We start from the raw sequence: 11,757 nt of genomic DNA, 5'->3' as shown, positions 1-11,757 counted from the left end.
AATTTGCACTTCTACCAGGCAAATCATCAATGAAGGATATAAATACGCTTTATATAATGTATGCTCACCGTGTAGACTCTCTACAGGAGAGAAATAGACTGATTTACAGCTTAGGAGGCTCAGAAGCCAGAGGCTTAGACCGAGAGCCCAGAGTGAGGTTGCTCAGACCCCAGAGAGGGTCTGCCTGAGGAGCAGGGGCCACACAGGATACTCACTTCCTGGCAGCCAGAGGGCAAAAGACCCTGGGAATACAGTTCTCTGGAGTACAGAACAGAGCAGGGAAAACTGATTGAGTTACTGCCATACACAGAGAATCCGGACTAATTACTTATGTGCCCCTCATCTCTGTTACCGGACCATGTCTTCATGTCCAGGGCTCTCACTATGCCCACAGGTAAAGTCAGCAACACATATATATAGGCTGTTCCCCCAAAATGTATAATAATTTGAATAATTATTAAGGCAGTGCTTATTAAGATACATTTCATTGTCAAAATGGAGTTATCCGCTGTTTAAGTGTGTATACTGTACAAGCAAAGTGGCATTCATTGTCATAAATTCACTCAGCAAGGAAAGTGACATAGGAGTTATTTCAGAATCAGAATACTTTTTATCTGTATTGACTAGATGCCACAATGCGAAACCTGAATCTGTTGTGTGCTTGGCTCTGTCTGCAACTCCATGTCACACTCTGCATGCTGCTCAGTGCCTCATGCTGCCCCTGTGGGACAGACACAACTCCTCAACAAACCATAGTTTGTAGAGAGCAATTCTGAAGGTTTGGAAGTGGATGGTGTCGGGATTGAGGGACGATGGGCATTCTATTTTCTTATAGCAAGAACATGCCTTGAAATGACATCACCTAGAGATTATGTCATCATTAAGGACATGGTGTAATTATGTAAACAACACTGAGCAGTCATTCATGTGACCGCTTTTCATGGCCTTCCCACTTTACAAAAGTGAGGCGGTAGAATGAAAGGGGGTGGGAGGGAGACTATAGAGACAGCAACTTTCATTGACCAAAAGAGCAAGAGAGTGGTTTCAGAAATATTTCTTAGGCAATAATTGAAATTTCAAACCATCACATAAGTTTCAAAACAATCTTTATTCTGTTTGAGGCCCTAATACAATGCATTACAGCAACTTAAAACAACAAGACATAGCTCCATTAAATCTATAGCTTGAACCAAGTGTCAAGGAGGCACACTCCCCCCGCCCCCCACCCAGGTTGCCTTGTAAAGGCAAAATTACAACAGACCATCACATCCTCCCTCTCGTCAAAAGACCAACTTTATTTTAACAATGTCATATAAACAGATTTGTAAAAACATCGAACAGACCGTAGCTTTAAAAAATACACACATATAAATGATTTTTTGTTTTTGTTTTTTTAATAGCAGCATCCTGGGTAGCTAATGCTATCTCATGGTGACAAGTTTAATGTTAAGTTAGATAGTGTTTCCAATTTTGTTCCCTCCCCACTCACACTAGTATTTTATATAACTAGATGTTTAAAAAATAAGAATTTGGCATTTTGGAACTTTGTCTCATGTGAGGCATTGTGCTTTTAAACTGCCCCTTTCTTAAGTGACCCTGAACTCAGATTTCAGGGTCTGCTTTCCAGCTGACTTGGATACCATGCATAGCAAAAGCACAGTTGTTAAAACCAGCAGAATTTTTCTCCCAGTAAGGAACATCAGTAGGACTTCCCAAACACATTACTAGTTCATAACCAGCTACATGACAAAGCAATAGGTTCCCTATAGTGACAGCTCACATACACACATTTTGACTTGACACATTGAAAACAAGGATTTCCAAATTAAGCGAGACCAGCTTCCCAAAAGGAGTTAACTTTTAAACACGGGGGGGAAAAAACGCCAAAGAATTATGAACTTCTCACTTCACTTGCAAACAAATTTTCACCTTTGTAAGACAAAACAAAGCAAATTCACAGGGAAAAAAAACCACCCATACACATATACAAGAACTGTACTAGACATTTGCTTGTTTGCACTTGAACTCAACTGTGGATCTGTTTTGGCTGAAAGGTGTACTGAAAACACAGTCCATGCACATATACATATATACATATATCAAGGGCCATGAAGTTTTCAGATGTTGCAAACACATGCTTTTTGCCTTTTCGCACGGTTATAATATTTCTCTTGTGTCTAATGTCAGGTCCCAGTGCTCCCACCTTATAGCCCTGTCATAGCCTCTCTGAAGCCTAGTTCCTGGCTTTATTTTTAGGATGCTATCTTGGGTGGGGGAAATCAATGCATGGCTAAGAAAATGTCTCAGAGCACCTCTGCTATATCCATTCATACTCGTGAGCCACTGAGACGATGTTGTTGGATGACTGTCTGAAGGAACCCAGAGAGCCCTGCTGGTCAAACATCTGGAAGGACATAGGTGGTGGGCATGCTACACACAGTCAAGAAGGCACCTGGCAGAGGGGTGACATCACAGGTGTGTAACTCACTGTGATACGGAGTGAGGAATCCTGCCTTTGCAGTGCAAAGAAAATCTATTGTTTGTGCTTGTGAGATGCAAAAATAAGGCAGATGCCTACTACCATGTCATCTTGCAAAATGTTGAAGCAAAAACACTAACAAAACTATGAAATGTACTGTTAATGAAACATTCCATTTCGGATCTTATATTTTGGAAATTAAATGAAAATTATTTATACTTAATAGCATACATGGATGTGCTACCAAAAAAAAAACAAAAAAAAAAAAACAAGAACAAAACCACGCTTGTTTACAAGCTACTATTAACTAATTGTTAAACTTCTGTGAGACATGGAAGGATAGTTTTAAACCAGACACTCATAGACTCAAACCAGGAGAATCGTCAGTTGTCTAGAGATGAGAGGGAGGTGGTCAGATCAGTACAGTCAAGTCTCAGGCTGACAGTCTGGCTGTAAGGCTGACTATTGCTCTTGATATGAGTAGCTTCATGAAAAAAGGACCAAAAAAAAAAATACATTCTACAGTTAAGTCAGCTGCTAGACAGATTCTTTCAAAAGAATTTTTAAAGGAACAACATTAAGAAAACCAAACCCCCTCACCCCAATATTTGAAGGAAAGAGAAATAAAGGTATGAAATTGTAAGATTCCATCTTAATCTACCAGCATAGTTGACTATGGTTATAATTATCCTTTATTCCTCCTAATACATGCACAATTTCCACGGAAAAGAAAGGCTTTTTGCATATGTGAATCAGGGAGACCTCTCACTCATGCCCTGAACTGCAAAGATGACTCTAACACCCCTTCCTTTTCCCCACAGTGAAGTATAACACATGCAATTATTTGGATGAATGAGAAGGACTGTCATTACGATTCCTGAAATGGCCATGACTTTAACGAGCTCCGCACAGCCCAGAGCAGTAGCAGTTACCATCATGCCTCTTTGCTTTATGGTCTAAGGTGAATGGGAAGCTAGGAAAATAACAAACAGCCAGATAAACATCTTTTCTCAAATCATGTTTTCTCAAAAATGAATGTTTGTTGGTTGTAACAGTAGTCTAATGTTAAAAAGAGACTTTTTCTAAGTGTAGCAATTTAATCTTGAAATCAGTGTTCCGAAAGAGGGTCAGAACTAGAACATCTGACCAGCCACTGTTAAGAGTCGTAGCAGACGTGTAATTGTCATAATTGGTCATAACTAGCAGATGAGAGTGGGAAAGACTGAAGTATAAGCAACTTCCCTCTGCAGTTACCTACTTTTTCTCTAATCATGAGAAAGAGAAAGTGCATTCCACCACCACCCCCCACCTGTACAACCTTTTGCTATATCCCTCCTCCCCAGATTCAGGAAGTTCACAATTCTTTATGAAACAAACATTGCCAGGTACCGTATTTTAAGAGTTTTGAAACAACATTGTCGAACTCCGCGATACTTTTGTCATATTCATATATCTTTCTCTTTTTTATTGAATAAAGCAGCTTTGAAGCTTATCAGGCACTGCCCAACAAAACATTTAGTCCAAAAAATCTGTTAGGAACTTTTTAACCTTGGACTAATAGCCAAGTACTCTGTACAAGAAAAACTGTAAAATATTTCATAGTTTTAATTCTGAAGCCTTTTTTAAAAACTGGCATCCTGTACATTTCTTCTTTAAAAAAAAAAAAAGAATAAACAAAATGAATATTAACACAAAAATCAGGAACAACAGTATTTTCAAGCAACAAAAATTGGGGCAGGGGAAGCTTATTCTGAACATACATTTAAAACTGAGATAACAACTTAATGAAAATTAGGAATTGCATAGCGCTGTGAATTTAGCCTTCAGCAAAACAAAACAGAAGCTATTTGGTATTGATACAAATCCATCTATTTGATAGTTAGTCATCCAATATTATGTACATATTTTATATACTAAATGTCACTTGAAGTCCTGTTTTCCAAGTTCCGTTTTTCCATTGGTAGGTTTTGTTTTTTTGTTGAAAAGTTTAAACAAAACACTTTCTGGCACTTTGCTGCAACAGAATTTCCTCTGAACACATGTGAGCTGACGTTCTCCCCAAAGTGTCCCTTGTGAGTGGAAGTGCCTTTCTGCTACATATCGTTCATTTGTTAGGAAATGAAATAATCCACAGTGCGAAGTGTCTGGGTCCACCGTGCACAGCAACACCAGGCTAAACCAGGCTGGACCGAGCGCTCCCGGGCCAGGGCTCCACAGCCCTGTGCATCCTCGGTCTCCAAGGTCCCAACTTTGAGCTGGTAAAGCTTCAGAAAGCATTAACGAGCACCATGGTGAAGGCCTCTTTGTCCCTGCACGCAGAGATTTTTGCATTTATTTTTCTCTGTGTTGTGGTGACTTTAAATTAAACCAAAAAAAAAAAGGAAAGGAAAGGAAGGTTAAGCACTCCAGATTAGCAACGTCTGGTCATCGCACAGTGCTGGCTGCATGTCTTCCCCTACTGCTTTCTTTTTGTCGAAAGCACCAGTCCCATCTGAAGACGTGGTCTCCGCAGCTCAATTCACAGGTCAGGCTGGAGAGGAGCCCTGTGCTTTCCAGAGGCCTCGGGTGGTTGAACATCAGGAGGAGGACCGGAGGGCACGCTTCATCGCCTCTGCTGTGCATATACCGGGTAGGCTAGTGTGACGTTGAGGGAGTCGTTGTGCTGCACGAGGGAGGTGTGTTGGTAATGTAGCACCAGTTCTTTGAGGGAGCTGTACAGGTTATAGGGCTCGGCAAAGCCATAGCCGGTTGCCGTTTTGTTTATGACACAATGCTTTACCTCGCCGTCCACCCTAGAGAGGAGAGAGAACAAATGCATTGTGACCTTGACCGGGACAAACCGTGACGCAGCTAGGCATTTTTAACAAAGTCATCATCAAAAAATACACTTGACACAGGCCAGGGCCCACGTGGGCAACTGTCCCAGGTGAACTGCCAGACTCGTGGCTTCGCCACCTACTTACTGGCTGAGTGACTTGGGTACGGAACCCAGCTTCACTGAGCCGCTGTATTTTCATCTTTAAAATGGTGTAAGAGGAACATGATAGTAATATGTGTCACCAGGTGGCTTTGAGAAATGAGATGATGTGCACGATGTGCTTGGTAGAATGCCTGGAATGCAGCGAGCACGCAACAAGTGGGAGCCGCCGGCCATCAGCGCCGCTGTGTGACCAGAGGTGTGACTAGTTATTAATAGGATCCCTTCTCTCAGGCTGGCTTTCAAGTGTCTACGTGTCTCTCCATCTTGGCACTTACTCAGAGCTCTTCTCACACCTCCTTCCTATAGGACGTCTCCGTAAATGAGAGAGCTTGCAGGGTAGGATGTGCTTTTAGAGCAAGCAAACTCTAACACGGGCCAAATAAACGAGCCATGCAGCCCGCGGGCCCCGAGTTTGACATGCTTGTTTTAGAGCCTCGCACTCTGAAATGACGCCAGTGACCCAAAAACTCACTGTCCGTTCAAAGTGCTCCCTGGACTATTAAGAAATCAACAGAAAGAAAATATGCCAGGGGACAAACATGTCTTCTGGGTGTAATTACCTCAAGGACAGTTCCTGATGGGGACTTTTCACCTGTGTGTGGTGCTCTTATGTGAGTTACCCCAGACTCTATACTAGCCTCGAAGCAAACATTGCCATTTACATTTTTAAAAAAGACTTAAAGTAGTCCCTGAATTGGTACCCAAACAAAGTAGGTTTCTTTCTACTAGACTCTACTGACAGGCAGACTTTAAATATTATGCCTGTTTTATTCCCTCTCCTATACTGTGTGCCATAAGATTCTTCCAGGTTAGAACTTTTCACCTCCCTGCCCATGGCTGGCAGAATGAACCCCCCTCCAGGAGACAGGAGATGTGGGCGGGAGATACATACACTACAGAGCAGGCGTAGCAGCCCTGTTTACTGCTTTCCCGGACCAGGAAAGTGCCGTCTCGCTTCCCTCGTAGTAGGTTCTCAGCCTTGTTTCGGTTGCTGCTTCCGACATTCCAGGTCTTCTCGTCATGGTGGGGCAGATCCTCATCATCCTCCACCAGCGAATATTGGCTGAGGAGGGAAGGGAGGAGGTTCCTCAGTGAGGTGCATGGAGCCACAAACCTACCCTCACCTCTTCTACCTCAGTTCTGCCCCTCCTACAAGCAGGCCAGACCAGCAATCGCCGGTCTGACTCAACCAGCCCTCCCTCTCATCTAGGGAGGGGAGCCTTCTAGGTAACTTCCCTGGACAAAGAAAGAGTCAGTATTAAGCTCAGGTACCTGGGCAGAGAGAAAGGTATTAAACAATCCTGTTTGTCCAGTTTAGATCAGGAAATTGATGGTCTAGGAGGATTGCCAGCTTTCAAATAATTCAAACAAAACATATGCTTAAGCTTCAAAAACATACTCAGCCTAATTCTGTCCCTTTTTTCAAATTGTTCCAAAAATATGTTGGGACATCATTGTGGACAGTGTTGGAATGATAGGGGGAAGGGGGAGTCTGTATCTTCCCTCCCTAAACTCTCCCTTTAAAATATTCTGGATAATGAGACTGGGTTTATACATTTTCTCCTACAAGATGTTCCAAACTCAGTAAAATTCCTCACTTGTTCTCTAAATAAGGCAAGTCATGTATTTTCCTAAAATGAAAAAAAAAAACCCTGCTGCCTCCATCTGTGGTAACGACTTACTCTTCAGTGTTTTCATTGCCCAACCACTCGTTCAACTTCTTCTGCCGAACACCTTTCTGAGTCAACCACCTGAAAAAGAGTTTCAGAGGGAAAACGCATTCAGAACTTAGCCTTAATTTTAGCCACTGGCAGTCATTCCCTTGCGGGTTCCGTGCCCACCACTTACATCAAGTACTGGTCTCTTGTCTTTCTCAGTTGGATGAGGTCGGGCTTAATGCTGTTCATGCGCTTGTCAATCTCCCGATACTCAGCTGCCTGTTTCTTCAAGTCTTCCTCCAGTCGTCTTCTGCTGTCCACAATTTCACTGATCCGAGACTTTAACTTTTCATAATTATGCATAATCCTGCAGGCAAGAGAAACGCATCTGTGATCACCCGAGTTCATCATGAAGGGATCCCCCAGTTTATATGAAAATGCTCCCTGTGGAGCCCCAGCCATTTTCCTAAGGCAAGGAATGCTTTGCTTTCCCTACCCGTTGTTTTTAAATATGCACAGCACAGAAAGCAAGATCACTTTTAAGCAGTTTAAGAATATCCTGGTTATCTCTAGCAGAACAAAGGGACACTCCTCTGACCAACCTTTGTATTTCTTTCTCATTGCCTTCACGTTTAAACTTTTCTATGTACTCTTTACTGTAGCGCTCCTGTGTTTGGCACTGTTCTTCAAATATTTTTATGGTTTCATTAAATGCTTCAATAGCTGTTCTTTTCATTTGGATTTCCTGCAACACAATATTAGTAAAACCATGTCACACCTTTCGTAGAACAGGTGATTTCTTATTGTAAGAGACTCCCGTTATGATTATCTAGAACGTTAAGTACTTTGTTAGCAAGGTGGAACTCTAATTCATAGACTCACTAAAACACTATCACAAAAGCACACACTTCCTTTGGGAATTATTCCAGTTTATGGAAAATGACTACCTGACAGTTTCCTAAGTTTCCATCTTGGTTAAAGTCATGCCACTTTATCAGCAATTCATGACATCCATGTTGCCCTTTACTCCCCCTGCCGGTCCCGATGGTTAAATCCCTATTTCTGATATTAGCCAAGTTCCACAAGTCTGTGGAACTTCCAAGCTAAAAATAATTCTTCAATCAAGAATGGTGTCAAATCAACTTAAAACTCACAGTAACCTCTTCCTTTCTCTTGTAAACTTACTATTCTGATACTGATAGGCTTCATTTACAAATAGAGATATAATGAATAAATTACTCGAATAATCCACAATGATTCACAAACAAATGAGCTCTCAACCTCACTGTACTGTAAAAACTCAACCTTTTTATTCTGTTTTTGAAGCTAATATGCATTAGGTTTTAATAACTAACACTTCTAAAATTATAATGTGATTTTCACAGAAAACTCACCTGCGAAGTACGGGTATAGTCCTCATATAATCTATCATATTCCCGACTTTTTTCTTGAAATTGAGTGTTATATTCATGTAATTTTTTTCCTACAGCTTCAATATTATCTTCTTTGACAACTTGATCCTAGAAGGATTAGAGAGAGCAGAAGAAAAAGCAATTCAATGGATAAGGTATGTAATCAATTAAGAACTATTTAACCAAATATCTGACGTGGAAAAATCCTTAGAGTATTTTATTGAACTACTCTGAAATTGTAATTTTGTGATTACAAGTACAAAGCTTTTCAAATTTCATTACATGCAATTCATCTGCTTCTAAGTGTTTCTAAGCACTGAAAGTACCTTACTTAAATGACATGAACAATGTGAGCATTTGATTACCTGTTGGTATTTAGATACTGGATAAAGTAACTTCACATCCAGCTTGGGATTGTACTGAGCTAGAGATTCATTCCGGTAGTGGTTTATTAATTCAACCACAGAGTTGAAGGTTAATGGGTCCGAGAAGCCGTATTTCCCATCTCGGTGAAATATTTTGATTAATTTGTTATTTCCTCCTTTCCTGTAAATACAATATGAATGTAATGGAATACAATTTCCTTTAAAGAAATGTGTTTTAATGTCAACTTGAACCACCCCAGCTTTACCTCCATTCCCTGACTCACCTTAGTGTAAGAGTATAATCTCCGTGCATTTTAGTAGATGCATCTCGTACCAAAAAGGTTCCGTCAGCTGTATCTCGGAGTTTTTCATTCACTTCCTCCCTGACGTGAAAAGAACACAAGACAGGGCTTACCTCAAGGATTCAGTGATTATCTAAATAGACTTAATTTTTAGAGCAATTTTATGTCCACAGCAAAATTGAGCAGAAAGTACAGAAAAAGCCTCTAACACCCTTCCCCTATAGATTTATGCTTATTAATTACATTTTCAAAGCTCAACAATTTATTCTTATATAAAAAATGTTACAAACTCCATCTCATTATAAACAGGTGCATGGGAGTTGAAAAAAACAACCTACTTTCACTATCCATGTAACTGTGGTACACGTTTTTATTTTTTAACCAAAGATGCTAACAAGTCAGCAAATCATGATCCCAAAAAGGTTTCCTCCCCATCCCTCCCCGCGTAAAAACAAGAAGCTAAGAATAAAAATGCCACTTTATTTTATTGTGTGTGAGATAATCGTATGAATTCTTAGAGTTCTGCGTGACAGGAGTGCCTGCACGCTGCCTTGGGCAGTGCCACTCGTCCCGGTGCCTCCCTGACATCTGTCAATAATCGAACTTCTCAGTGTGTAATTTCCGGTGGCACCAGCACCCACAGCTCTCCAGCGTCTGAGTGACTTCTCTGGTAGCCTTTGGAAGGGAATCCAGTATGCTTCAATGCTTATATTGGATGACAGCCTAAAAATGGAACTTAGCAAGCTGGTGCTTTTCTTTCTCTTAACCTAAAAATTCTCTATCGCTAGTGAAAACTAAGCGTTTCTGTGGGCTTACCTCGAGATATCTCCCCAGTACCACTCAGCATCTTGTAAGGACATATTGTTATTCATACCGTTGTTGGCCACAGTAGTAGGTTTTGGTGGTTTAGGAGGCAGTGCTGTAGATTAAGGAGAAAGGAGAAAGTTGTTTGCAACCCCAAACTACAATTGAACATTTTAAAACAGACCTAATTTCTTTGGATGAAAGTAGAGTGTGACATACAGCAATAATTCAGAATTCCATGAAACATGCAAGATTGTTTTCTTCCAAAAAAAAAAAAATAATCAGAAATCTTTCAGAGTACAGCTCAAAGAGAAAAGAAACTGAAGAAAACAGCTTGGAGATTAATAAATGAGAATTTCAGAGTAAATCCAGAGTTGTGCCATTTTCTACTTCTAGGTTCTGGTTATATTAAAGTTTCATGCCTGGTCAAATCCAGCTGAAGTCAGAAACCATGCATGCACAGTGAGCAGGAGGAATCACATGGGTTGGCTTTAATTTCCTCCTATTTAATTAGGAGAGACAAATTTGGCTTCTGCCCTTCACAAATGCTGGTGTGGTAAAGAGGCTCACCTACAGCAATATGTTTTCAGAGGAGAGTTAGTATTTCTCGTCTTAGTATTTCAGGCACTGTTCTGCCAAAAGCCACTCTAAGAAACTCATCTGTGACCTAAATCTCTTTAGTGTTAATTTTTTCTTGGAGAAATTGTGCTCTATATGTCAACTGATTAAAAACTATACTCCTCTTTCTCAATGTCAAATCAATATTCATATACCAATTGGTGACAAATGAAAGGCTGTGGTATTTCTGAAATTTCTTCATTGGGAAATGGGCTAATAACATAGGGATAAATTAAGTTAGAAAGCAGAATAAACCCAGATTTTTTAGCTAAATTCTAAGTCATAAGTTTTAAAGCACAGTTACGATTTTAATTTATGTAAAATTATTTCAGAAGTCTATCAAAAGACTATGTGATAAAGACTAGGACTAAGGAATGGAGAGCCAACTTCTTTTCTCTTTATAGTATCCTAATATAGTATCTTAGGACAGGAGGCAAAATCTCAAAATTTGATTTAGAATAGTTTCCGGTCACCTAGAACTGAGTTGCAATCATTGCTACATTTTACATGCTTTCTGAAGTACCAAGTGCTATCCCCACAAAGTATCACACTGTTCTCCTCCATTGGCAACAGAGAAAAGCAGCACAAAGGAGACATCAATTCAATTACAAGAACGCTATACAACAATATAACCCAAATAGCAAAAGATCTTAACAAAAGACACCAGTGAAAAACGGGCATTCCATTCATAGACATTCAATTAAGAATAAGCATTTACCACATACAATCTGATCTGCCTGCTTCCACAGGCTATGATCAAATGAATTATTATTAAATTAGAACAAATTAATAAAAATAGAAATCTAAAGAGGCTCTATTACAGAGTTGTCAAAAAAAAAAAAGCCACAAAATTAACTAGCTTTCTACAATATACTGCAGTATTACCTGGTGGATCCATTTCTATATAAAACATCAAGTCTGTGCCACAATTTATATCTGTCTTAGCATATTCTAAATCCAGGTCTTCCATATTCCAAACAGTGTTGTACATTTGTGCGAGAGTTTCCTTGGCTGAGCTCAGTTATAAGAAAAGAGTCCGGCTTTCTTTGTAATGGTGTCTTGGAATTCATTTTAAAACCTATAAGGGGCTGCACTGTAACCTATTACATCACACAGCCCAGCCAATCAAGTCAGAAAAA

At 40.2% G+C, this 11,757-nt stretch overlaps 1 protein-coding gene across 3 annotated transcripts in view; it reads right to left on the bottom strand.

Moving 5' to 3' along the window:
• Positions 1-1,089: 1,089 nt before the first annotated feature.
• The window catches only part of PIK3R1 (phosphoinositide-3-kinase, regulatory subunit 1 (alpha)), an 80,900-nt gene continuing 70,232 nt past the window's right edge, over positions 1,090-11,757 (bottom strand). For 2 of the 3 annotated variants that reach the window (XM_005857970.2, XM_005857972.2), the window contains 9 exons: positions 10,013-10,115; positions 9,179-9,277; positions 8,895-9,075; positions 8,512-8,637; positions 7,720-7,862; positions 7,308-7,484; positions 7,142-7,210; positions 6,352-6,522; positions 1,090-5,271 (listed from right to left, as the gene is read on the bottom strand). In XM_005857970.2, coding sequence (XP_005858032.1) covers positions 5,082-5,271; positions 6,352-6,522; positions 7,142-7,210; positions 7,308-7,484; positions 7,720-7,862; positions 8,512-8,637; positions 8,895-9,075; positions 9,179-9,277; positions 10,013-10,115 — 1,259 coding nt within the window. In that variant the 3' untranslated portion in view covers positions 1,090-5,081. Of the gene's footprint in view, positions 5,272-6,351; positions 6,523-7,141; positions 7,211-7,307; positions 7,485-7,719; positions 7,863-8,511; positions 8,638-8,894; positions 9,076-9,178; positions 9,278-10,012; positions 10,116-11,503; positions 11,714-11,757 lie in introns of those variants that run through there. The other variant, XM_005857971.2, reaches the window with a different exon arrangement.

Source organism: Myotis brandtii, unplaced genomic scaffold (assembly GCF_000412655.1).
Source record: "Myotis brandtii unplaced genomic scaffold, ASM41265v1 scaffold115, whole genome shotgun sequence".
Classification (NCBI taxonomy): Eukaryota; Metazoa; Chordata; class Mammalia; order Chiroptera; family Vespertilionidae; genus Myotis; species Myotis brandtii.
The sequence above is the reverse complement of the archived record's forward strand: the minus strand, read 5'-3'. Positions and strand labels throughout refer to the sequence as shown.